At 40.2% G+C, this 27,984-nt stretch overlaps 1 protein-coding gene across 4 annotated transcripts in view; it reads right to left on the minus strand.

Annotated features, from left to right (window-relative positions):
- The window catches only part of sigmar (Tumor necrosis factor alpha-induced protein 8-like protein sigmar), a 161,775-nt gene that overhangs the window by 62,049 nt on the left and 71,742 nt on the right, over window positions 1–27,984 (minus strand). For 3 of the 4 annotated variants that reach the window (XM_083119854.1, XM_083119855.1, XM_083119856.1), the window contains exons 2-3: window positions 16,251–16,398; window positions 6,897–6,970 (exon numbers count right to left, since the gene is read on the minus strand). In XM_083119854.1, coding sequence (XP_082975980.1) covers window positions 6,897–6,906 — 10 coding nt within the window. In that variant the 5' untranslated portion in view covers window positions 6,907–6,970; window positions 16,251–16,398. The remainder of the gene's footprint in view (window positions 1–6,896; window positions 6,971–16,250; window positions 16,399–27,984) is intronic. The other variant, XM_083119857.1, reaches the window with a different exon arrangement.

Below are 27,984 nucleotides of genomic sequence, written 5' to 3' on the forward strand. Positions count from 1 at the left end.
ATGTATTCTATATCATCAACTAACATGTAATCTCATCCACCACATAAACATATCTACTTGCTTCCCGCCGAGTCAAATGTACTTTAGTCTTCTCGGATGGCGTTAAAATTTCTAAAACTCGATATCTTGCAGACTGGCCAGATGGTAAATCAACTCAAATTACTAGGGAGAGGATTTATAGGCACTAAAAAAACCTCTAAAAGAGAGGCAAACAGGCACCAAAAATTCTGGAAATAGACACCGCAATAGGCAGTGAACATTATCTTGTTATTTCAATTCACCTTGTCAGTTGCACACTATTTCATTTTTCTGCATCCCATCCTTATTTTGCGTCGCTCTTTTTCTTATTTTAGGCTAATCGCGACGAGGAGGATGTATAAGCTGAGGTGAAAATGAGGGTCAAACTCTCGCGCTATGCCCGGCAACAGGGATCTCCACTAGCTAGATCAACAATCTCACCGATTTTTCTATAGCAAATTGAATTCTAATGTCTATTAAAATTTTGTTTGCGATCCAGAAATACATTTCAGCCCAACATAAACGTAAACACTATAGTACAGTGCCCAGGTAAATTCGTTTATTTTAAATAAATTATTGCATAATCATAGATAATATTAATTGATTATATCTCTGCTTGTCGACAAATATAAAATTTGGTTTACATTAGTTGGAAACGACTGGATTTAATGGAATATTTAGTTTCTTCCGGCCAATATCATTAAATTAGTTTGGTTAAGTGCTAGATTTTCATTGGTATGTTTCATTTCGGACACAGAAAAATTCCAATTAATCAGAATATTTCTACTTCAATATATGTGTTAATTAAAATTTCTGTGCGAACTAAATTGACCGTGGAACCCGTCCATCAACCTCCAAATTTGGAGGCGAGAAACAACGGCTCCCCCCCCCCCCCCCGACCGATTAGATGGATTGATCGCTCACTACCACTGGCGCGGAAACATTTCCTGCAATCATGATCGAAACCCGAACAAACGGCCATCTTTCGAGGTGGTTACCAGCTTACAATGACCTCTGATTACCATTTTTGTCTTTGAACAACTTTTAAAACGAAGGATAAAATGATAATTACGAGATATTTTATTATCCCCCCCCCCCTTCCGAGAACACAGATAATATCCACCTTTACAATTCCAGCCTCGTCAGAAAATAAAATCCTGCGTACTGTAGTGCATATGGAACTGTTATCAAATCAGTTTCACTGCATCTACTAACTATTCGATAAAGGCAACCATGAGGAACTTTATGCCGCTCCCAATACAAGGTTAAATAAAGTCAAGGTCACTGAAGACAAAACTTTGCACAATCAATTTTTACAACAGCATTTACATCCAATCACGTTGCATGTTTGCTCTGTGACGGGCTGCTTTCTTGCTGGCAGCGGAAACAATGTTTAAATGCAAATCGTGCCACCGGTGCTCTCGAGAGACCCAACCCTGGTCATCCGAGCAAATTTTGGAAATGTATCCCCCACTTCCTAGAAATTCCGGGGAAATCAATCAAACTGCACGTTATCCCACTCCGTTCGGAATTAACACGATGGCTCGGTTCCGGGGGGAAAGGGACCAATCCCCGGGTAGAGAACATAATCGACTGTTCCAAGAACGAGCGAGCCGGTTGGGCTAGAGGAAGTGAGAGAGATTGGAGAAGCTATGGCAAGTAAATATTGGTTTCCTGGAACCTGGAATTCGCCTGCTCTTGCCGCATCGGGTGCGACGTAATCTAGGAACTGGGAAGGAGGGTTCGCAATGGTTCTGCGGAGATCAGTGTCAGTTCTAATAAATTATGGCGCCCGAACAGGGACTCGGCGGTTTGCTTCCTTTCCCACCGATCGTCGATACCCTCCCTCTCTCTTTCAATATCGGCGCAACAGCTGTCGTCGGATCATCTGTCCACGCTCCGACGAGCGGAAAGGAAACATCTGCCGAGCACGGTTGCATATAACCCGAGGATGTTGACTCCTTGAGCATCGATCAGTGTGCTGAGCGTGGCAGAGGAGCTTTCAGGATAAAATTGGGTGTGTGCGTGGAACTCGAATCCGATCCGATGCGCTACGAGATACTCCGGTCTTGTACAGTGGGATCCATGAGTATTACAGTGCAAATTGCCCATTACCATATTTGTACACTTTATTTGACTAAATAAGAGCTTCAAAAATTAAAAGAAATCTCAATACAAGCTGTTGACAACTTCTGAACCAGCATACATAAAAATCCATAGCTTAAAAACACACAGGATGTAAAAGAAAAATTAATGAAAATAGTCATGGACAATTTGCACGGTAATAATCATGGATCCCACTGTACAGGCGGCGCAAAAAAGTAGGCTAATTGCACTTCAGCAGTCACAAAAAATTAATTTCCAATCAATCTATGCTACGTAGCAACGCCAACCGATCCCCAAACCAAAGCAGCACTGATGCATGACCTACGACCCCATAAAGTACTATAAATTTTAATTCAATCAAAAAATTAACTAACACTGTGCCTTTAACGTGATCTAATTTTGGCTTCCTACTAATAAATGCCAGATTTTTAATACTAAAATATGAATTACTTTTGAAAAAGGTTACTTATAAAAACATATATGAAAGGTGGCAAACAAAGTGTTTGAAAGAGGACAGAAACTAGGGAACTGTCCCTCCCCCCATTTCTTTCCCAGGCCTATATATTTCTAGATTAGTTCCCAACCAACTTTCCCTGTCTGTGAGAATATGTATCTTCTTTCATCTTTATGTATTCACTCATTATTCATCAAGAATTTTGCATCATTACGACTTTAAAGGAAAGAAACTGATAATTGTACTGCCTACATGTCATATCATTGTGAAAAATAGAAATTCTGAAATTGACGTATATAAGACGTTACTAAAAACCGGATTGCGATTTAAAATAGTACATTTTTGCTAATGTTACTGTAATGATACAATTTGAATCGACTTCTATTAGGCATGTCATAACACTTTAAAACCAAAATGTGAAAAAGTTTATAAAGTCTCCTTCCCATCTACATTTTATTCAAACCAAACATTAGGCTAACTTCCATTAAATGAATCGGAACCCTATAGTATTTTCCATGATATGTGGAAAAGCACAATTCCAATAAATTTTGCTGCATGCTCTTCGGTTATCATTAAGTACTAGACTCGACTGAACAGGAGAGTCCTCACTAGATTTTATCAACATTTTTTCTATGAGAGTTATTATTTCTCGCTTATCAGTATTCAGGCAGGAGGCGGGAAACAATTGAAACAATACGCTTAATTATACACCTTTCTTCACATTCTTTGAAAAGGCGTTAAACCTGACGTATTTCTTAATAGCTATTGCTGGCTGGTAATAATACTAAGTTGGCTGGTAATAATACTAAGAATAGTTCTTACATTTCGTCAATGTGAGCAATGTTTTTAATGGTGAAACAGACATTAAATATAATACTTCCAGCATATAAGCTGAACAAACACTACATTTTTAAAACAGCGAACATATTTTAATTCGCTTCAATTATAATAAATAAGTCACAGAATATAAACCTAGTTCTTTAAACATGACTTCGCCTAAAACGAATATCTTTAGCCACTTTCTGCTACCCTGACAAATGTTTCCCATATTTATTACAAGTGAGAGATAATTACAAGCTGGGCTGGTACATGTTCGAGGGAAGACAGTTATAAATTCGATTTCAAGATGCGTTTGTTAAATGAAGCTCTGTTTTGGGGAGGGAGAGAGAGAGAGAGAGAGAGAGAGAGAGAGAGAGAGAGAGAGAGAGAGAGAGAGAGAGAGAGAGAGAGAGAGAGAGAGAGAGAGAATGTTTTCTCTCCCAAGAAAGTACATCTGCGGGCATTCATGCGTTAAGATATTTATTTCCCTTTGCTGCGGCTTTTATGAATAATAGGCCACTAATAACAATTTTTTTTTTACTTTGAACCATGCTTTAAGGCAACGTGAGGTTTTAACTTGCAGCATTGAGTAAAATAACACGAGAATTGTATAAAAAATCTAAAACTTATCAGAGTGTGCTAGTCCCTTTATATCGCCCTGAAGCGCTGAAACTGTTACGAGTACATAAGATTTTCCACCAAAATTAGAAAGGAGATTCTTATTAGCAAGACTCACGTTCGTTAGGCTGCCGAGAACATATGCTTCAAGCACGTGACCATGCAGATTCTCATCTCGGTCGCCATGCCAACTTCTATTCCATCACGTGAAAGAACCGTCGCAGGTGAGTTGACAAGCAGAAACCTTGAAAACGCCGTGACAACCTCGGAGAGATTTCGAAGAAAAATGTCGCATTTCACCATGACAACGCGGCGCCTCACACATGGCTGCTTCCCGTGACGACGCAACTTGACAGCCGATTCCAATCCCAAGGAGAGACAATTTCCATCAACTTGAAAACACTAAGTTGACAGATACTCAAGCACTCGATTTCTGACCACTAATATGATCCTTCTGGCTTAAAACGGCAGAGGTTGCATATCCTTTTGTTTCGCTAATGTATGGATGTAAGGTTTGCATGACAGAACATACAAAAGAAAAAAAATTAAACAAAGAGAGAATTTACAAAATGTTTGTTATGAATGTAGACGAAGAAATACACAATTGGAACGTAATCATTACCACCATCTTCATCTTCCTTCCAGTCACATGTCCGGCTTATCGAAGTCGTCTGCGTTTATAATCCTTCTAATAATATTACGTGATCAATAGAGATCATACAGTTCAGAATTGTGTGACCTTCTCCACTCACCTCTCTTTTCGGTTCTATATATATTTTTAAAGCCTTCCCGATGATGTATTTATTGGCAACGTCGTCGCCTTATAATCAAGATGTTCCGTGTTCGATACCTGGTGGAGGAACATAGTGATTCGGAACCAATTTCAAAGTGCAGGCCAATTAGCCTATCTGTGCATAAAATAGACTTAAAAATTTAAAAAAAAAATGTTCTAAGGATTTTATTTATGCTCTTGATAAAAATCAATTTGAATGGGATAAAAAAAACTACGAAGTATTACTCTCCAGAATGATCCATCAAATCAGGCGTCGTTATGTAGTACGAGCTTCAGCTATTGCTAAACAGTACTTTATTGCAGTACTGATATTACATATTCAGAATTGTAGAATACAAATTTGCCTTATATCAGGGCCAGATTTTAGAGCAAATGTCACGTAAGATTACAAAAAGTTATCCTCAACATATGCAACCCAACGCAACTCGCGAGACAAGCGCGAAGCATCATTCCAGGATATCGATGTTAAAAATGTATTTCACGAGCTTTCACCCTGCCCGCCGATTCCCTTTGCCTCTTGTTGGGCTTTCAGCTTGCAAGAGTTAATAATCTGCTGGCATTTTGCCCCCCTAAATAACTCAAATGAGCTCAGGACAATTTGTCTAAAGAGGCAGCATGTCGAAACGACTCCCATACATCTTGCTTTTTTCTTCCTTCGAGGAACCGTTTTGCCATTCTTCTGGGAATATATCAGCATGTTTGCTCCTACATTCAACCCCGGGGGCTTAGGTTTACTAAGAAACGACCACGACAAAGACCCTTTCGCTGGCGCTCTTTCCCCTCTACGCCATTTATTTTCTTTCCCCCTTTTTCAAAGAGGTCGTCGTAAAACGAAATCTAGTGCTCCTGGTCTTAAAACCGCCCTTCTACATCTCCTAACGCCCTCGGGATGACCTCTCTCCCATTCTGGGGAAAGAGAGGAGAGATGAGGAAACAACACTGGACTCGGGAAATCGCCTTCGTGGACGGACTTCAAATCGCTCGTAATTAAGTATTGCTTCACGCCTATTCTCCGGCATTGAATGGAGAAAATGCCCTGGCTTTTAAATCGAAGAAACAAAGTGGGATTTACACTCTACTTTAGTCACTACTCTCCCTTTGCATAGCACTTCTGCCAGTTGTGTCTTGCAGACAACTTACAGCGTGACTATTAAGGCTGAAGAGCAGTCTGCTTCTCAGAAGTGCCAACACCCGAAAAAGAGGAATATCTACGCCTCTGGCGTTGGGCAAAAATAACATTTTACATGAGAGCTTTTGGAAGGATTAATTTATAGATACTCTAGCAACATGTTACTAAACACATCTGCACAAAGTGATAGTGTAATATTAACACTGTCGCCTAGTAATCAAGGAGTTCCGGGTTCAATTCCCGGTGGGGACACAAATTAATTGAGGTTCAGCTTAAACTGTAGGCGAAGCCCCGATTAGCCTATCTGTGCATCAAGTGGACTTTAGAAAATGGCATAACTGCTCAAACCACATAGACAGAAAGAAAAAACGCAGAGAAATACTATGCCGGAATAAAAAAATGCCAAAACAACGTTGATTGGTGTAAATGTTCAAGATGCAGTGTTTTTATTTTAAAAACGTAATAAACTAAACACACTGGTTGATGGTATTTTCAAAATAATAAAGTTTCTATAGCTTAATAATCAACCTCAAGAAATGCTTGCATCTGCCACATGAGCAAAATACATAATCTGCTCTGTTCAATATTCGAAAGCATTTCGACAGAACTGTGCACCTTGTACGAAACTGTACTCCAGGACTGTGTAGTGTGTTCCATCAAAACTGCAGCATATTTTATATTTTTTGTTTTCTACCTCACTAAATTAATCGCTACAGTAAAGATGAATGTAGAATTGAAGGAATCAGTCAATCGTAACACATGAAATATTATAGAGTACCATTTGCACCAGTACAGGTGGCAAAAATATATAGCTAATACAGAATGAATGGTTCTTTAATGTTCCAAAGCACACTACATTATGCAAATTAACATTTCACCTTCACCATCACACACACATGCACACACAAACACACACACACACACACACACACACACACGCTGCCTACAAAACTACTCACCGTCGACCATGAGGACTATTTACACAGCACGCACCCGTCCAAGGAATATTATGCCTGCTTTCACCTGCCGTGGCCTGTACATGGGGAATAAACCAAGGTCGGATTAACAAAAGCAGAAATCATAAACATATTTATAATGCGAAAAATAATACAAAGGAAAAAGATAAAAAAGCAGCAAAGCAACAACAAAAAAATGCACTCCGGGTTCTTAAAACACTTACTCAAATCCATTCCACTCAAAACTAAATATAACTTATGAGTTATACGTATATTCTGAAGAAAAAGGAAATAAATAAAGGCACAGGCTCAGCAAAATTTGTACCATTAATGTTGTTTTCTTCAATCGGGATTATTGTATGTAGTACGCTTTAACTAAAAAATAATATGTCATACATGAGTTAGCAGCAAATCAAGTTCTTGAGGTAAGTGAAAACGGGAACAATACATCCAATTTCCTTAATTTATTTACAGATGTATTGTTTCCAAGGTACCTCTGTGCATACTTGATGTGGAGATTAAGTGCGTTAAAATATACACGTACATCGCCAATGACACTAAAGGTTCAGTCACTTATTATCTGTGAATTTGCTATGGAAGTCCGCGAACAACGGGAAGCGTTGCAATGCGCATGCGCAGTGTGTATAACAGCAGTTGGGGGATGCGCAGTAACCTCGTACGCCTGCGCAGAAGAAGGGAAACAGGAATGTGGGAGGAGCCACTTCTGCTACATCACGTGCCTGACTCGCGTTGAGTCTGCGCAAAAGGTAGCAAAGGAAAAGTGGCGGAAAATGTGGAAGTTTGAACGATGGTACTGAAGTTAGGACAAAGCAAGGCTATGTGCAATATTTACCAACAAGGTTATAAATGGGGGATGGGGTGCGGCGAAGGGACGCTGTCCCCCTAGTTCTTCAGATTTATCAAAGTATAAAAGCAACAAGATGAGATATCAGAAGGAGAGGAGGAAAACAAAAAACGTTAACAAAGTGTCCGTCTTTCAAGGCACATGAAGCCGCGCTGAAGGAGGAAGCTAAAGACAAAATAGGGTGCACAGTCACTCGTAGTCACATGTAGTTTATGAAGGCAGTTCACTAATAGATATTTTTCAAACCTTCAGACTTGTCATCTGAATTTGCCCCTCAGACATTACAGGATACGCCACTGGCTGGTCGTGCCCCTAGATCCTGAAACCCATTTCCAGCTCTTACAAGCACTAATGTAAGTGCCATCTTCAAGATCTTCAGATGTAGCCTAGTATCAGTAAGAAAGGTTTTGCCATTTGTAAGCTAAGAAAACAAAATCAGCATATGCCATGCTGTACATTCTGCATCATTGTACACAGAGAAAAGCGACGTAAAATGACCAAAATAGAATATAAATTCAATTATTATACATTGATTGGGTAATGTGCTCATCTCAGAAATAGAGCTTTTCACACGGAGCACATATAATGGGGGGGGGGGGGTGACACAATAGAAGTTTCAACAGTCAATAATTAAATTATATACAATCATCAGACCATACTTACTTTTGTGGCAATCATTTCGAAATATCTTTTTCTTCTTCTTCTTCTTCTTCTTCTTCTTCTTCTTCCCCTTCGTGCTGTTAGGCGTCGGTGTCCTTCAGCCATCTGCTAAAACTCTTCCTATCTTGTGCGATTCTCTTAACTTCCATTAGTGCCTTCCCTCTTTTAGTAACCATCTCCGACAGGTATTGCTCTCATTCTATCCGAGGTCTTCCTCTTCCTCTCCTTCCTTCTGGTCTCGCTTCCATTACTTGTTTCGGTTTTCTTTCTTCTCCCATTCTCATGACATGTCCATACCAGCCCAGTGTTCTTCTCTCTATTATCTCTTCAATTTATTCTACTTCTAGCTCTTCCTTGATTTTAGTGTTCCTGATTCTATCTCGTCTGGTTTTTCCTACCACTCTTCCAATGATTATTGGAACATTTCGAAATATCGCTTTCCATAATTTAATGCTCTTGAATGGCATCCAACTTCTTCATATTTGCAGTCATATCCAACTTTTAATTAATGTTATGTTAGGCAAAGTATTAATTAAAGAGGGTGTTAAAATAATCACGATATTAAAACAAGATATTGGGGAGAAGTACCGAAATGTTAATCTGGACAAGTAGCTATTCTCCATCAAGTGTAAGAACAAAGTAAATGTAAATAAAACCGCGTGACTTCTGAGGAATATTTTCTTGTTACTTCCGGTGTTATTTCGCCCATGAATACATTGATCGTAGCCGTACAGCTCAGAATATAGGGTTCCGCAACTTCAATATACCAGCTGTGTTATGTTGTGTGACTTTATCACATGCACTATATTCCTGCGCGCAAGATTCCTGCACAGCTGCCATTGGAACAACCAATAGAATTTCTCAGAAACCACGTGCATTTGTGTACATTGACTTCATTCTCACAGCGAACAAAGAATAGATCAGAAGTCTGCAGTGGCAAAACACAGGAATGGACAATGTTCGATTTCTGATGTTCTTGACGATGGGAGGGAGACTTTTGACGTCAACTAGTGGCCACAAGTGTATTACGCAATCCCAAGGGCACCGGATCAAATCGATAGTTAACAATGCAGGGGAAACTTCTAAAAGGAATATTTTCCTTGCATGCAGATATTCCTGTACGTTTCGGAACTTCCCGGTATATCTTTCTGCAAATATTTAACACGACGAGTAATAAAATACTTCTGGAAATATGAAAATTTTGAAAGTCTACTTATAAATTCAATTACAATTACGGACATACGGTTGAGCAATTGTGCAACTTTTGCGGTACATCTGGTAATCTACTTAAACGTCCAGAGTCCCGTCGATAAACAACGAAACTATTTGAAAATTAAATTCAAATTGCACACGCGACACAGACAGTGAGGACTGTCACACGAGTGTCAAAATTACAACAAACACATTTCAATTACAATTAGCTATCAATATATTTAAATATTATGCAAATGCCACATTGAAACGATTTTAGCAGCCTGTTAATTTAGATGTGGCAAGACTGCACCTCATACAATTTTCCTTACGTTGTAGCCTGATGGTAAAAATAATTGAGTTTATATTTAACTTTTCCCTCAAGATGACGTTATCGGTGGGTGGGTGGCAGAAATTGATAGATTAGGGCTAGAAAGTATAAACAAACGTTTGATTTTGAGAATATGTGCACAATCTTTCTCTCTCTCTCTCTCCCTCATGTACATAGGACAACACACTCCCCCATCTTTCATCCATCATCCTGTGTTCGGCTTATTGTCTTGCTAGTTATATCTTCCTGCCGCTCTTTCTCTGCTTATGGACACCTTTCCCTCGCTTCTCTTTCCTTCAAGCACCTCACTTTATCTTCAACATCTTTCTCTATTCCCCTCTGTCTTGCTTTTCATGTCTTTCTGCCACTCTTTCTATGCTCGGGTGTGCACTCTCATTTTTGCCATATCCAATTCATCTCTTCTCAGTTAGAAATTTATTCAAAGTTTGTTTTGGGTCTACTTTATGCAAAAATACGCTAATGGGGACTGAACCTACAGTTTAAAGTGGAATCCAAACCACTATGCGTCTATACAGGGTATGATTACAAGGCGACGACGGGAGGCCATTTCTTCCTTTTAAAGTTTCATTATTTCTGTCACTTCCCTATCTATTTCTCTACAGTAATTTTCTCTTTCCCTTGTTACTATTTTCTCTTCAAGAACAATGATAATCACGTGAATTACAAAAGCAAAACTAAAAATTCCTATTTGAACCGCAAGAATTGCCACAATTTTCGAAATTCCACTAAGTAAATAAATGCAAAGGCACGTAACAGCATGGAATGACAATTAGTGGACATTTCCTTTAATAATTGCATTTGGAAGAAAAATATGCATACTGTAAGTCCAGCCGAAAGTATATTGTTTATGGAAGCATATCTTCGTTTAATAAAACCGCAGGTTTTTTTGTTCAATTTGTTAGGCTGAGTAAGCAATGTTAATTATATACTTTTGACGTCATATTGAAGGATAAACATTTACTTCATTTAATACTGTTGTGTGCGCAGTAAAGCAGTGTGTTTTGTTTCATTATCGTTGCTTTATTTTTATAGCGTAAAGGTTATATAAAATTCTGTGGACTTTGGGCCAAGCCTCGTATACAAATGCTCACCTTAATGATCAATTTTTCTGATAACGACCGAAGTTACCCATATATCAAATTTCCTTCATTTAGACATCCAAGAACATCCTTGGGCGTTGTTTCGCGATAAAGTGCATCTTAAACGACATCTCTCATTAATCACAACGCCATCATCTTCCCTGCGGACAAAAACTGTAACACAAAGAAGAAAAGAAAACAATAAAAAGGAGACAAAGAAGGAAAGATAAGCAAGCCTCAGAGCGAGTCTCGTATTAGTTTATTCTCTTTCGAGAGAGAAAATTCCACATCATGACATGAAAACAGAAGCATATATCTTATGTACGGCTAAGTGGAACTATTTGTCTATGTCTATGTCTATGTGAAGCTGCAAGTTCTACACGTGTCAGTGTTTGTTCTCCGGGTAAGTCTACTTTCTTCGGAAAATGGAAAGCTAAATTAAGTTTGGCGGGCGAGCCTATTCTGACAGTGATACATTTGCAGTTAAAGGGTTTACGTTTCGGTTTAATGGGATTTTACTTTTACAAACACCACTCTCTCGTAGCACTACATTTGGGATCAGTGTTGCCAAACAGAGTTATCGGAAAAGTGCTAAATTGTACCTACAAATTATCTGATTTTACTAGAACATCACCTCCATAAACTAAGTCCTATATTCGAATTTACCTTGCGCTGAAACGATCATTTGGGTCGAAGTTGTGTACCCACAAAAAAGAGCCGGAGGGAAATTTGATACTACAGATTGTGTCCATAATGTCCTAAACTACATGACAGCTACAAAAGAAGTGGTTGTCCATGTAGTCTAATATTCCTGGAGCTTTCGATACCTTATCGAAAGCGGTAGCAAAGTCTATTCGTTCAACAAAACATGACATCCTAATGTCTCAGGGACTCTTTCACCCCATGATAGATCGGGTAATCAGTGCAGCAGATATACCATCCAGACTTTGAGATGTTCTCCGTTCGTCCGCCAAGCAATTGTGCAAACATAAGCAAGAACAACGAACCTTCACGTTAAGGGAGATGAACTATGCATCTCAGACTCCTTCACTCTACATGTTTTTTTGTGTTTTTTTTTTAAAAAAAAAACACGTTAAATTGGCTTCAATTCACACCAAAAGCTGTTAGAATCGGTTGATTGGTCCTCGAGTTAATCCAAGTTATGTCAAGATGGTATAGATACAATGTCCATAATTGTTGGATTAATTCACTCTGTAAAGGCTTCTTCCTTAACAATTTCAAATGTATTCTAGCTCTCAATATATCATACAGGATGGGGCATATTGTATCTATCAATGTCAGTTGGCAACCTTGCCCTGACGCAGGAATCTCCCATGCTTAGGCAGATACAATGTTGGCAATCAGCCTGCCATCAGTGTTGCCAAACGTGGGGAAATTTCCCTTTTTTTCAAGGGAAATTCGGACCGAATTTTAGGCTAAAAGGGAAATTCGATGAAAAATTCCAAAATTTCAGGGAAATTTGAAGGCATCGGCCTCAACATTTGTTCAAGCTATACTAGATGCCAGTTTCATATCTATAAATCTTATTTGTTACTTCTTATTTTCACTCCTTTTAGCATGAACCTTTATATTTATTGTTACTGTTATTGTTATTACTTGTATTATCATTATTATCATTATTATTAGTAGTAGTAGTAGTAATATTACTATTTTGTTACACGATTTCTTTAGATAAAGGAAAAAATTGGGCCAAAAAAAGAAAGTTTGCCACTTGCAAAGAGAAATTGATTGTGCCAACACTGTCTGCCGAGGTGCTCATCCAACAGATTTCGTTCAGAAGACGCAGCGAAGCACTTCGTTGGTCCAGTGAGGATAGCTATGAATGCGTAAAAGAGAGGCACAGCACAATGAGATAACATCTCCTGAGTGGAACCTGCGCCTGCTATGCCGTGAATCATGATCAGCCGACCAATAGACTGATTCGAGTCCTGCAGCTGCCTAAACATGGACGATTCCTGCGCATGCGCGCCTGCGTTCAGACAGGGTTACCAACTGACATTGGTAAATACAATATAACCCTTTTTTATATCAAGATTAAATTGTTTTTGCAACCGCTATGACTGTAGATATAACACACTCCCTACAGCCAGTCTGGTGGAATATTTTTTCTCTGTCAGTTCCTAAAAAGGTGGGTTTAGCAGCGGGATATCCCACCTCCCTCCCTGCCCCCCAAAATTATGAGAATTTCTTCTACATTGGCACCTGAAAATGCAGAAATCCAAAGCAATGCTTTAGTGATCGTTTAAAAAAATCTTTGAAATAAATGCGTTCCCTCTCAATTCCTAAAACAATTTAACTTGGAAACGTTCAGACAAGTTCTAAAAGTTTTGTTGATTTCCAAGGGAAAAATAATTTGTTGGAACAATTGAATGGAACAGGTTATGATTTTGAATTTTATACTTACGTGTAACGCCATACGAATTGTTTAAAAACACAAAAAATCAGGTGTTAGGGAAAAAACGTTATGTGAGTATCTTAAAACAGAAATAAATTTCTAAGAAGCGATTAATGAATATCTGAAAGAGGAAACGAAAAAAAGGAGGAACTTAATTTGTAGAACGAATTATAAATTTGTGAACAAAAAATGTTCACAGAAACGGGTTTAATTTTTTAAATCTCTCAGAAAAATGGTCAAATTCGTCGAAATACATCATCAGTTTCTTAAAAAAATAAATCCCGGGGTACGTGATGTAAATTTATTTTTAAAAAGAGCTTGAGAGACATTAGACAAGCGAATATCAAAATAAAGCGAAGAGCTTAAAGGTTATGAATATCTTTATAAATAATAAAAGCACGGAAGATTGCGTGAAATTTTGGAACATTAGTTTGAGAAAATACTTTATAAGCATAGATTTGCCCAGACGAACGCATGAAGAAGTTCTATACAAAAAAGAAGGAGATGGTAAAAAAAGGAACTGATGGTGATATTCTAGAAAGAGGACGAAAAACAGGAACACATGGTGTTATTACAGAAAGAGGGCGAAAACACAGGAACACATAGATTACAGAAAGAGGACAAAAACACAGGAACGCATTGTGAGATTCTAGAAAGAGGACGAAACTACAGGAGCGCATTGTGAGATTCTAGAAAGAGGACGAAACTACAGGAACGCATTGTGAGATTCTAGAAAGAGGACGAAACTACAGGAACGTATGGTGAGATTCTAGAAAGAGGACGAAACTACAGGAGCGCATTGTGAGATTCTAGAAAGAGGACGAAACTACAGGAACGCATTGTGAGATTCTAGAAAGAGGACGAAACTACAGGAACGTATGGTGAGATTCTAGAAAGAGGACGAAAACACAGGAACACATGGTGAGATTCTAGGAAGAGGACGAAAACACAGGAACGCATGGTGAGATTCTAGAAAGAGGACAAAAACGCAGGAATGAATGGTGAGATTCTAGAAAGAGGACGAAAAACAGGAATACATGGTGAGATTACAGAAAGAGAACGAAAACACAGGAACACATGGTGAGATTCTAGGAAGAGGATGAAATCACAGGAACGCATGGTGAGATTCTAGAAAGAGGACGAAAAACAGGAACACATGGTGAGATTACAGAAAGAGAACGAAAACACAGGAACACATGGTGAGATTCTAGGAAGAGGGCGAAATCACAGGAACGCATGGTGAGATTCTAGAAAGAGGACGAAAAACAGGAACACATGGTGAGATTACAGAAAGAGGACGAAAACACAGGAACACATGGTGAGATTCTAGGAAGAGGGCGAAATCACAGGAACGCATGGTGAAATTCTAGAAAGAGGACGAAAAACAGGAACACATGGTGAGATTACAGAAAGAGGACGAAAACACAGGAACACATAAATTACAGAAAGAGGACGTACACACAGGAACGCATAGTGAGATTCTAGAAAGAGGACGAAACCACATGAACGCATGGTGAGATTACAGAAAGAGGACGAAAACACAGGAACATATGGTGAGATTCTAGAAAGAGGACGAAATCACAGGAACGCATGGTGAGATTACAGAAAAAGGACGAAAACACAGGAACACATGGTGAGATTCTAGGAAGAGGACGAAATCACAGGAACGCATGGTGAGATTCTAGAAAGAGGACTGAAAACAGGAACACATGGTGAGATTACAGAAAGAGGACGAAAACACAGGAACACATAGATTACAGAAAGAGGACGAAACGCATGTTGAGATTCTAGAAAGAGGACGAAACCACATGAACGCATGGTGAGATTCTAGAAAGAGGACGAACACACAGGAACGCATGGTGAGATTACAGAAAGAGGACGAAAACGCAGGAATGAATGGTGAGATTTTAGAAAGAGGACGAAAACACAGGAACGCATGGTGAGATTACAGAAAAAGGACGAAAACACAGGAACACATGGTGAGATTCTAGGAAGAGGACGAAATCACAGGAACGCATGGTGAGATTCTAGAAAGAGGACGAAAAACAGGAACACACGGTGAGATTACAGAAAGAGGACGAAAAACAGGAACACATGCTGAGATTACAGAAAGAGGACGAAAACACAGGAACACATAGATTACAGAAAGAGGACGAAACGCATGGTGAGATTCTAGAAAGAGGACGAAACCACATGAACGCATGGTGAGATTCTAGAAAGAGGACGAAATCACAGGAACGCATGGTGAGATTCTAGAAAGAGGACGAAATCACAGGAACGCATGGTGAGATTCTAGAAAGAGGACGAAAACACAGGAACGCATGGTGAGATTCTAGAAAGAGGACGAAAACGCAGGAATGAATGGTGAGATTTTAGAAAGAGGACGAAAACACAGGAACGCATGGTGAGATTCTAGGAAATGGACGAAAACACAGGAACGCATGGTGAGATTCTAGGTAGAGGACGAAAGCACAGGAACACATAGATTACAGAAAGAGGAAGAAAACACAGGAACGCAGGGTGAGATTCTAGGAAGAGGACGAAAACACAGGAACGCATGGTGAGATTCTAGGAAGAGGACGAAAACACAGGAACGCATGGTGAGATTCTAGGAAGAGGACGAAAACACAGCAATGCATGGTGAGATATTTGAAAAGGATGAGCCCAGCGTTTTAAGAAAAGGACACGCGAAGAGGAACGCACCGTGAATTTCCAGAGAAAGTACGAGCTATTTACGAATTCTGACCAACTGAGTTATGCTTATGAATAGAAAAGGGCACATTTTGATACTTACAGGGCGTGTCGCTCGTCAGCCAATGAAAGAGCAGCCAGCTCTCGACCTCAAGCAGTGCAGAGCGGCTGCATGCCACGAAGCCTGAGTACGCCAGCTCGAAATGATTTCCGCCACCACAGCTGCTTGCGAAAAACTATGCCACCGTCACCTGGAAAAACGGAAAAGACATATTAGAACGCCAGCACAGGAAGAAGTACAAAGAACATTTTACACTTGATATTAAACTAGGAGTAACTGTAGTAACATCAAGAGCAGAGTCAGCCAGTTTTACGCATTCAAATTAGCTTCCTAATTGTCCTTAGGAATACTGGCGGAAAATGATGAAAACAGTCTCGTGATATCGGCAAAGTCTGTTCCGGAGAGGTTTCCGGACTTTCCAGATTTGACGTCACTTTCATCATAAAGATTTGGAAAAAGCTTAGGAATATATCCGGAACTGACCTGGTCGATGTCCCGAGATAATATCATCATCTATGTCTATTTTGAGTATTTTACTTCGCTTTTCTGCCTATCGGGTTAATCCCAGCGATGAGGATGAGTGGTGAACACTAGGGATATGGCCAGATACGAATCCTGAAATTTCCGGGTTCCGGATAATAATGGTTGCGGATAACTGATTTTTTAGATTCGGTAACAGGGTACACAATTATCGATTCGGAATCCAGGTACTCGATTGTCGATTCGGGATCCAGGTTACCGGTTCGGAATCATAGTACCAGATTTTCAATTCAGGATCCGTGTTTTGGGTTCGGGATCGGGTTTCCAATTTTCGGTTAGGGATCAGGGTACTCGATTGTGCGTTCCGATCCGTGTTTTTATTTTGGACCGGAACCCGGGCTCTGATTTTCTGTTCCCGTCAAGACGACACCGAGAACAAGACAGTCATTTTCAACTTGGAAAAAAAAAAAAACAAGACACTGTCAAATCTTGTACCAACAGCCTTCTTCACCTTAGCACGAATCAGCGATTGTCAGAAAATTTCGCGATTCAGAAGCAGAACCAAAAATTTGGTACCCCGGACGCATTATTTCAGACGACCCGGATATTTAACAATCTGGATTTGGTCTTCCCTCGTACGAGTGTTCTCGAGTCGAGACGAGACTTGGCGCAGTATAGTCTTGTGACTGTCTCGTTCTCGGGTCTTGGAATTATAGACACACAATTATAAGCAAATTCTTATTAAACCTAACTAGTAACATAAGTGCCAGCAGGGTGTAAGGTGTTACACTTTCGGAAGGCACTTAAAATGCCAGCCTCTATTCCATGTAGTACATCCTGGTTGCAGACTAACGAAGCTCCGGCGTCTGAACTTCTCTGTGGGACTTGTACTGTCTCCTGTCCATGTGTGTTCGTGATGATTTATTGGTTTGCTTTATTTTACTTCGCTTTTCTGAAAATTTGAACTAATCCCGAAGATAAGGATGAAATATGATGAGATCGATGAAGGGACAAACATATATGGACGACAGAACCAGAGCCCCACAAATACTGGCTGAAAGTCCAGTCGCCAGAGCTTCGTTAGTCCGCTACAATGCAGTTCAGGGTGTACTACATGGAAGAGAGGTTGACATTTGGGTGTCTTTAGAAAGGTTTGATTTACTTTACTTCGCCTTTTGTGCTACTTTTGGTTGATTTGCGAAGATGAAGATGAGTGATGACTAGACCTCGGATCTTAGGTTTTTAACAACAACAGATGAAGTTTTAAAGTGCCTAAAAAACTATTTTGCTTGTTAGAACCTATTTTTAGGTCTATGCGCCTAAATCGAGCGTTTTTTTTTAGGTTTTTGTTTTGTTTGGGCATGAAAAAAATTCAATGACGAACGTGTTTGAAACGTACTCTCTATCGATTTCGCTTCCTTCAAGTGAATGATGATTTTTCAAAACTCTAAACAAAGCAAAACGTCTAGTGCCGCTGTTACCTGTACAATCCAAAGTGGTCTGATCTGTGTGGTCTTGCTCACTTTCGCGTCCCTTCGGTGCTTTGTGGCATTCACGCCTTGCTAACACTTCAGCATTGAAGTTTGCACCACTGACTATGTTTTTCTTGAAAGATTATTTTCAGCATATAAGATGGTCCTCACAGACAAAATTGCAGAGCTTGACTGTGGATAACATGAAAAACGATTGTTGCCTAACTATACGGCGAAGAGTGGATTTTAATAGCAAATTTCCAATGGTAAGTTCTGCCATCGCTGAAGGGTTAGGCAACACACATAACGTTATGCAAAATAGTGCGTATTTCAGGATATGGTGTCCTATTTTCATTGCCGGTGACTATACCTAATCAGTATTTTTCAAGAATTGTGAACTATTTTAATATTTTTAACTTACTTCACGATTTTTCGAGCCTAACTTAAGATTTTTATGAACTATTATAGCATTTTTAGAACCTATTTTATAATTTTTGAAGCCTATTTTAGGAACCCAAAATCACACTTTTCTGAACCTAAAAATCGGAGATCTAGTGATGACATGATGAAACGGATGAATGGACACTCACAAACATCAATGCCCAGGCCGGGATTCGAACTCGGGACCCCTGGCGTCTTAGCGCGATATGCTAACCACTCCGCTACGGTGGTCGGCTTCTTTAGAAAGGGTCACCCCTTGCACCCCACGCGTGTTTGTGATTGTATTTTCATCAAGTTCATTTTAGCATTATTCCTCCCGTCTTCGCGATTAGCCAAAAGTGGCAGAAAAGCGAAGAAAGACAAAGCATGTCAATCAGTAAGTCGTCTCGGTAACATCTCTACCAGGTGTGACCAACACAACATTAAAAAAGAGGGCAGTGCATGGTGAAAAAGGAGGACAAAGCCCCAAAAAAAGAGGACACCGCCAAAAAAAAATCTCACCACATTTGCAAGTATTACTCTTAACCCTAGTTCACCCGACAGAGGTGGACGGTAAGCTGACCGGAACAGCATTCTGGTTTCATGAATATCTGTAACCTTTACCGTTCCGTCTCATCATTGTCGTAATCGGAGATAAAACACAGACAACAGCATAATAACGAAAGTAAACGCTGCGACACCAATAGTCCCGGGTTCGAATCCCGCTCGGGCTTGGTTGTTTGTGAACGTCCATCCATCAATTTCATCATTTTATCACTTCGCAAATTTGCCAGAGGCACAAAATGCGAAGTAAAATAAACTAAATCAATCAATCAATCAATAACGAAAGTAAAGCATTCCGTTTTTGTCAAAATTTCTACTTTGAACCCCAGGCTGTGCCGGGCAAATTTTTTTGGGTCGGGACGGGACCGGTACGGAAAATGTTTTTAAACCCTGCTTTCGGGACGGGAAAAATTTTCAATTTCGGGACAGAAAATGTTCAAAATTGAGTGATTGTTTCTTTCCTTTTCTTTCTTTCTTTCTTTTTTATGTATTTGTGGGGGAAAAAATCCGAGAAGTTTCAGACACTTGCAATGCAGAAAACTTTAAACTTTATCACATTTTAAAATGTCCATTTGGAATCCTGACTGTTCGGGATCCCGAAAGTTGGGATCGTGACGGGATTTCTTTCCCGCTTAACCTATTTACAAAACTGAATTAATATTTTGTGTAGTTTAGGATGGGGCAATAAATTTTATAGCCGCGAACATTTCTGGCAGACTTTCATCAACAGGGGAAAGTGACTGACTACTTTACACCCTGCCTCATATTCGTTTCTCCCATCCTTAAAACCTTAACATTTTCTTGCTTACATTGTTGAATTTACACTTTCGTTTTGGTATTTCAAAAAAGTAAATATTACTCAATAATTAAAATTCTCACTACGCGTTTCTGTATCGCTTACATATGACTTGTAATGGAAATGCAGAGACTGTATGATAGTATACTCTCTCATAATACTGATGACATGTTTGGATAAAGTGATGGTAGATCAGCTCCCAGATGATCAGTGAACCTTGCTCGAATATTTAACGTGCTCCAAGGGATATGCTTTAGATATAAAATAACAAATGACGATCCTTATGGATGGATATATTCTCTGTGCAGCACATTCGCTATACCCGATGTTGTATACTCTTTCCCAAAAAAATGAGGACATTTACGGATTTCTAAAAAAAAACCGTCCGGACGCCGGACAGACACCTAAAAAGGACGACATGTCCGGATAAAAGAGGGTGACCACAACACAAGTTGGGGTTGAATTGGTTCGGGACATTGCGAGAAAGAGCAAGGGAGGCGCTGAACAACCAATCGGCCTACTCCTTGAAATCAGGTTTGTTCAGGGTTCAGGAATTTAAAAAAATTCAATTCCTGTCCAGGAGAGAAAATCGGCAAGTGTAAATGGGTTCTAGACCGCAAAGAACCGTTTTATGTAGAAAGTATTTCAATTCGGTCCAGGAACCTTATTTTTTTCGGATCAATTTAAATACGGTTCAGGAACTTTATATTCAGTGTCAATTTAAATACTGTATTGAAATGAAACAATATTCAACTTGGACCGAATTCAAAAGGCTCCAGTCCTGTGACGGAACCCAATAGAATTTATGGGTAACTGGACCTTTCAAAACCCTGCATGAAATTTCCCCTTATCACAACCGTAGGTCCGCTATCTAAATCCACAATCATGCTGACCTCACCCAATTTCGACAGATCCCAAACCTCCCCCTACGCACCGTGCGAGCACAGCGCTTGGAACACCCCGTCGGCCAAAATGCACTCGCACGCAACTACACAAAAGCGGCAGATATCGATCCGCTAACCCCCAGTAACGAGCTTCACGTGACTCGGAAGGTGCGAGAGAGCCAGCTGCGTGCGTACAACCGGTTTACGACCGAATGTACGCAAGCAGGAGTGAGCCTACTACGACAGACTAAACGCATCATTTTCTAAAGTCACACGACACAGGGCCGGACTTGATAAGTTATCTGTGTACCATCATCTGCGAGTGATTCCTTCGAAAATGTTGCATCTAAATGAAAAGAAAAATTGGGATACAGGAATGTAACAAAAGTAGTTCAAGTCCACTTCATGCAATGACTAATCGGGACTCCACCTACAACAGAAACTGGGATACGCACCACTATGTACCTTCACCGGGTATCGAACCCGGGACCCCTCGATTACAAGGCGAAGAAGTTATCTAATTATTTCCATCCAACAGAAAAAGAATCTCCAATTACAGGAAAGCTTCTTACACATGTATACTTTTCAATTCACTGCAACTCCCAGACTATCACTCATACAACGTTCATTATTCCATAGGCTACCGAACAAATTCAATATCATCTCAACCATTTGTTTCGATGTGCTTCGAGCGCGAACAACTTTTGTTGGATTGGGTTCATCTTGAAACACCCATACAGTCGACTGCTGTTTACGTTCCGGCTCATATGCATATATCCATGATTCGTCACCTGTTACAATCTTATGTACGTCTTTTGAAGCACCACGATTGTATTTATTCAGCATTTGTTTGCACCAATTGACGCGAGCGTCTTTTTGAGTTTTTGTCAAATTGTGTGGGATCCAACGAGAACAGACCTTTCTCACAGCTAAATGATCATGTAATATTTTATATATGCTGGTGGAACTAATGCCTATGGTTGCCTCAATCTCACAGTATGTCACATGACGATCTTGCAGTATTAGGTTTTGCACAGCATCAATGTTTTCTTGAACTACAACTGATTTTGGACGACCTTCGCGAATCTCGTCGGTGAGCGAATGGCGGCCACGATTAAATTCGTTATACCAGCGTTTCACAGTGGCAAAGGATGGGGCTTTATCGCCAAATGTGGAAGTAAGTTGATCGATGCACTCTTGTCTTTTTAATCCACGTCGAAAATCGTAAAAAAATCATCGCACGAAAATGTTCACGAGTTAATTCCATTTTATTGTTGTCGCGCAATCTCCAAGGCAACATAAACAAAACAAATCAAGCTATTGACAAAACATTTGAAGTACGTTATGGTCAATAATGCCAGACGATTCCGTGCAAACGTCAAATCGCGCCTAACTTCAATCAGTGTTGCCAAGGCTCAAAATATAAATAGTGGCCCTCGTATTTTCAGTTCATATTCGTATTTTATCACCAACTTAAAAAAAATTGTACATAAGTAATGTATTGTGAAAGTAATCTGTTTACCTTGGTACTGTTTTGGCTTGTTTATGTTTATATTTATGTTTATATTTTGTTTATTTTATTTTATCTTGTTTCGTGTGTTCTTGTTTAACTGTTGTGTCTTTCCGGTTTAAAATGGCTTCTGTTGTACTGGAAATTGCAATAAATAAATAAATAAACAAATATAAGAGTACATGCATAAAGTCATATCCCCCCCCACACACTAGTGTTGCCCACGGGACGAGACGGGACAGGCTTTTAAAAATTCGAGACGAGACGAGATTGATCATGTGTTCCTTTGACAAACGAATATTTTCGAGACGAGACAGCATTTCCACGAGACGAGACAGGCCAAAGTCTCGTCTCGTGGGCAACACTACCACACACACACAGTTAGAACGTAACCAAAGAAAAACAACAAACTGTCTACAGGGGCCCCGGGTTAAAATACCGGCCTGGACATAGGTGTTCTTTGCGAGTATTCCTTCATCAATTTCATCATATCATCACTCATCCTGATCTTCACAATTAGCCAAAAAGTGGTAAAAAAAACGACGCCAAATAACAACAATTAAATCGAATTATACATCTTGATCCTTTAGCAAGGTCTCCACGCACGTACCAACATGCCGTGAGGCCATATGGGGGTGGGGTAGAGGTAGGGATCCAGACATTCACAATCTTGGCCATTTGTGCACATGGTGTGATCCCCACCATGATCCAACCGCCTTTACCCACAGGGCTGCTTCTAGGTATCAATTTATTAGAGGCTTTATTAACCCCAGAGCCATACCAAGCAAGGACATTGGTGGAAGCAGCGATAACCTTCCTGCCTCGTAATGAAGAGGTTCTGAGTTCTATCTCTGGCAGAGGCCACATTGCGCAATGGTTCGGACCCCATTTTAAACTGTAGCTCCAGTCCTGATTACTCAATCTGAGCATAAAGTGAGTTTGAAGAAAAGGAAACAAGGTCAATCTTTCCTCTTGATTTTTTACTTCTTTAATTTTCAAACTTTTAGTTTTATTATTTTGGTCTATTTTGGTGGGCTAGCGGGTTCCCGTGGAACTTTAGAGTTTCCGAATCTGGTGCGAATCGACCCTGAAACGCGTGGCTAGATGTGGTGATCCAAACACAAATTTTGGTGCGCTACTTCAGGTACTTGTATCAACGACATTCTCCATTCACTTCTAGTACGAAGGTAATGTACACAAAACCACGTGATTTCTGGGAAATATACCCTTTTCTGTGTGCGAGTTCTGGTGCTATTTTGCCCGTGAATATACAGGGTGAGTCAAAAGTCAGGTTTCTGACCGTGAGTGAAGGAAGGTGATTTTCCTGAGTGGCCACCGCGGTCTCCAGATCTGAAACCAATGTTTTTTTTCCCCCTTAGTGGTCATTTTAATGCGCTTGTCTAATCAGTTAAGATTCAGAATATCCAGCATCTGAAGGAACACACTGTGTAATGTGCAGACATGATTATCCCGGACGTTCTGCAAAAGGTTCTGGAGAACTGGAAACGTCGCGTGCACAAATGCATTGATGTTCAAGATGTTGAAGATATACTATAAATCTCTATGTAAAATGACTTTTGAGTCACCCTGTATTAGTCATTGCTGTACAGCTCATAATATAAAGTCGCACAACTTCAATATAGCAGCTACTTTGAGTGTTATGGCTTTACGTCAGGCATTATATTCTTATGCACAAGATTCCTGCACATTTGCCATGCTAACAACCCATAGGATTTCTCAAAAGCCACGTGCATTTGTTTATATTGACTTCATTTTTACATCGGACAGAGAATAGTGTGATCAAGACAGGGCCGAAAATTAAACCCCGCCTAAGTGATACTTTAGTGTGAGATGGGAAAAGGTAGAGGGGGAATTCCCGCCATCCTCATTAAACCGTACCCTGCACATGCAATCACCACCAACACCAACCACCCTCCGAATTTGCCACCGACCCTTTCAAACAGTAAACACGCCGCCTTCACCCCTACGACCCCCCACTGCAAGATAAGCCACATTTGAGGGCAGTTAATCCCAAATTAACCGGCACATGATTTGCATGAGAACGCCACCAGCTTTGGACGTCGCCACTTTCGCTCGTCTCCTCTTTACGCCTGTCGCATTCAAAACGTGAAGTGGCTGCTGCCTTGATTGGACCACGTAGATGCGAGGGTCTCCCGAAGAGCTGTCTTGCATTGTTTATTGAAGCACCCGCAACACTACACCTCTCTCCCCCTCAGCCGAAAGTTCTTTTTCACTTAGGTTTCGAGGGATTTGCATACAAACAAGATTCCTTCACCTACCGGTCTTTCTAGGCGCTGCTCTTGCGTCATTACCCCCTAGGAGTACACTTCTGCATTTCCTGAACGCATGGAGTACTGAAGGGAAGGTCTGATGATGCAGAAACCACTGTTACACCGTCAACTATGCATTAGTCACGCTACCTCCTCGCCCCCTTCACAGCGCAGAACGGTTATTTTGGCAACATCCTGTTTCCCTGCTGGCCGCTTCGGGGACGAGAGGATTTTGGATTGATTTGGTGTTTTAAGTCCACTTTATGCACAGTAAGGCTAATCGGGACTGAACCTACAGTTTAAAGTGGGCCGTATGTGACTCCACCGGGAATCGAACCCGGAACCCCTTGATTACAAGGCGACGACGCTATCACTGCGCCATCGCGGAGGCGGAGACGAGAGGAGACGCGGGGAAACGCGGCAACCGAACTTCTGTTGTCTGCTTTTATTGAAATCAAATGGTGTAACGCCCACTACACCGAAACGCGCGGAACCAAAGCGGGAATTTCCGTGCCAGAAGTCTGCAAGTTATCTTAAAGGTTATAGGGTGCCAGCTGTAGGCCTAATTGGGTGTTTGACCGCAAGTTCCTTCGTAGGCAACCGCTGCAACAGAGGGTCACTGCCATAAAGGCGTTTCCTGCGCCGACTGTTACCGTGGCACACTTCCGAACTGGCTTTTAACAGACTACGGCCCAGTATAGACGAAAGCATTTCCCTTAGCATTTTTGGTAGCATTAAATGTTTCCTAAAATCTTATCGCATTTTTTACACAGAAGCATTACCTGTAACATTCCGGTCAGATTGCGATGCGAAGCGTGCAGAGAACGTTAGATAATATATACCGCACGAAAGGCATACGAGATGAGCCAGTGCCTGGTCTTTACAGTAAACACTAATTTATTATTCCATACGTGCACTGTATGCGCTATAATGTATGCAGTGCCATTGATTTGTAACTAATACCTATTTGTAGGAAACGTTATTTCTCTCTGCGGATCAGTTATCGTCTTTTAAACATGTGAAGTTATACATTGTTTACATCTCACTCGGCCTCCATTGCATGAGACCTAGAGGTCGCCTCTGATTGGTTATGTTACGGAAATAGGACCGATTCTAGACTTGAGAAATGCCATTGCATCGGATCTGAAATGCCATAATATTTTTTTTACTTTACACGGTAGCTTTATGGTCATGGCATAAATGTTGAGAAAAATGATAAGGAAAATGCTTTCGTCTAAAATGGGCTTAATCCAGAGGTTTAGCGACGTTGAATAATAAATCATTGATTGATTGATTTGCTTTATTTTACTTCGCTTTTGTGCCACTTTTGGCTATAGGCGAAGATGGAGATGAGTGATGATATGATGAATGGATACTCATTCTAGGCCTGAATTCGAATCAGGGACCCCTGGCGTCGTAGTGCGATGTGCTAACCACTCCGCCACGGGGGCTGGCCCACTAAATAATAAATGAAATCAAACTTACTTTAAATGTTTTCCAATAATATTGAAATATAGTTTAATTTTTTTTAAAAAAACACTTAATATTCATGCTAAACCCTCACTTCATATCCTAAGCAGTTGTTACATCTCCCAACATCTCCAGAAATCGGATTTGTATGTAATTACATATTCCATTCCTTTCTAGATACATACATTGAATTATATAACTGACATGATTTTTCATAAGTTTTATGTTACACCTTTTTACATATTTGCCATATTACATATTTTACATATTTGCTAATTTTCTTTACAAAAAACAACATATTTCGGCAATTTTTTCCTCATCTTGATCCTTTTTCCTGTTTTCGATCTCTGAAACATGATGAAGAAAACTTGAAGGTCATGTGATGTCACATTTTCTAATCAATGAGATGGTTAGTGCTTACGTTCCTCTAAAATCGACTGCCAAGTCGACAGACAAGCTGAAGAAAAGAAAAAAAGAAAAAATTGCGGGAACTGTTATTTATCGAAAGATGCTGGAGCCCCCCTTTCTTCCGGTTACATATTTTCGTCTCGCTTTTAGGTTTAGGCAAAGAACCTAGAAACTTGGCATCAGTGGACAACAAAGCTACTTTTCTGTACGTAGCAAGTTACCTTTGCACGAAAGTAGCTATGTATTTTCATTCCATTGTTCTTTCTGTAGGTGCTAAGTAAAGTAAAGTGTTCCCCTGTGCATAGCACCACGCCATGAAGGCGTATAGGGGGTGTGGGGGTAACGCCCCACACTTTCTTGATCCGGTCGTGAGTGGGGGTGATGTGATCAGCATCACGCCCCTAACCGCCTTTACCACCCAGGGTTTCCCCCAGGTACCCATGTTATTCGACGCTGGGTGGGCGCCGGGGCCGCTTTCACCGTTAGAAAAGTTCCCGGATTTGGAACCGGCCGGGGATCGAACCCGGGACCTTGAGCATGGTAGTCAGACGTGTTACCGACTGAACCACCGCGGTGCTTCTTTTTACAATTTGTTTCGAAAGTTACAAAGAGCTCTCTTACATATTATGCAATAATTTGCGATGTAAAAAGTAACTAATAGTTCACAAAATTGATGTCTTAAATATGTACACGTTGCTGTGTTTTTGACTTTATAAATTTGATACAAATTTTAATTTGAACAACTTATGTCCTTAAAATTAAGTTGAATATGTTCAAATAAAATAAATATCTATCAGAATTCTTGAAATTGTTTGGACACTCGATTGTTATTAATATTACATATTCTTTGATACTACATATCTAGCTACATATCCTTTTGATAATACATATTTAGGTACATATTTTATAAATTATTGTTACATATTTATGTACATATTTTGTAGTTTGATACTATAAAAATCCTGGGTCTAATAATAATCAACAAGGTGGTAGAGGAAACCAGATAACAAACATCAACTAGTACGAAAAAAATGGGGCGACATGTGAGAAAAAAAAACAGAGCAGGATGGAAGCCTTTGAAGTTTGCGCACGGACCAAATCGTCGAAGGAAGCCAGCCTTTGACGTGACTGGCTGTCTTTGGGTAGAGAGAAGAGAAAATGCATTTATTGATCAATCTTTCAAGCGGTTTACACACTGCCATCGCTCTAATCGACTTCGATCGCCCCGGGGAACCAAATCGGATTCAATGTCTGAGGCGAAAAATGGGAAGGGGAAACACGTTGAAATACACCGGTAGAAGCTAGGAATCGACTTTTTAAGGCCTGTTTATGTACAGGGTGTAACCGCGAAAAACCTGCAGAGAATTTCAAAACGAACAGCTTTCCTTGGTAACATTTTGGTAGAATACTGCATGGGGCCACTTTCGCTAGCTCGTACTCGTTCGAATTTCCCACGCTTGAGCGTTTACAATGGAATATCA

The sequence above is a fragment of the Lepisma saccharinum genome, chromosome 3 (assembly GCF_977018435.1).
Source record: "Lepisma saccharinum chromosome 3, izLepSacc3.1, whole genome shotgun sequence".
NCBI classification, from domain to species: Eukaryota; Metazoa; Arthropoda; class Insecta; order Zygentoma; family Lepismatidae; genus Lepisma; species Lepisma saccharinum.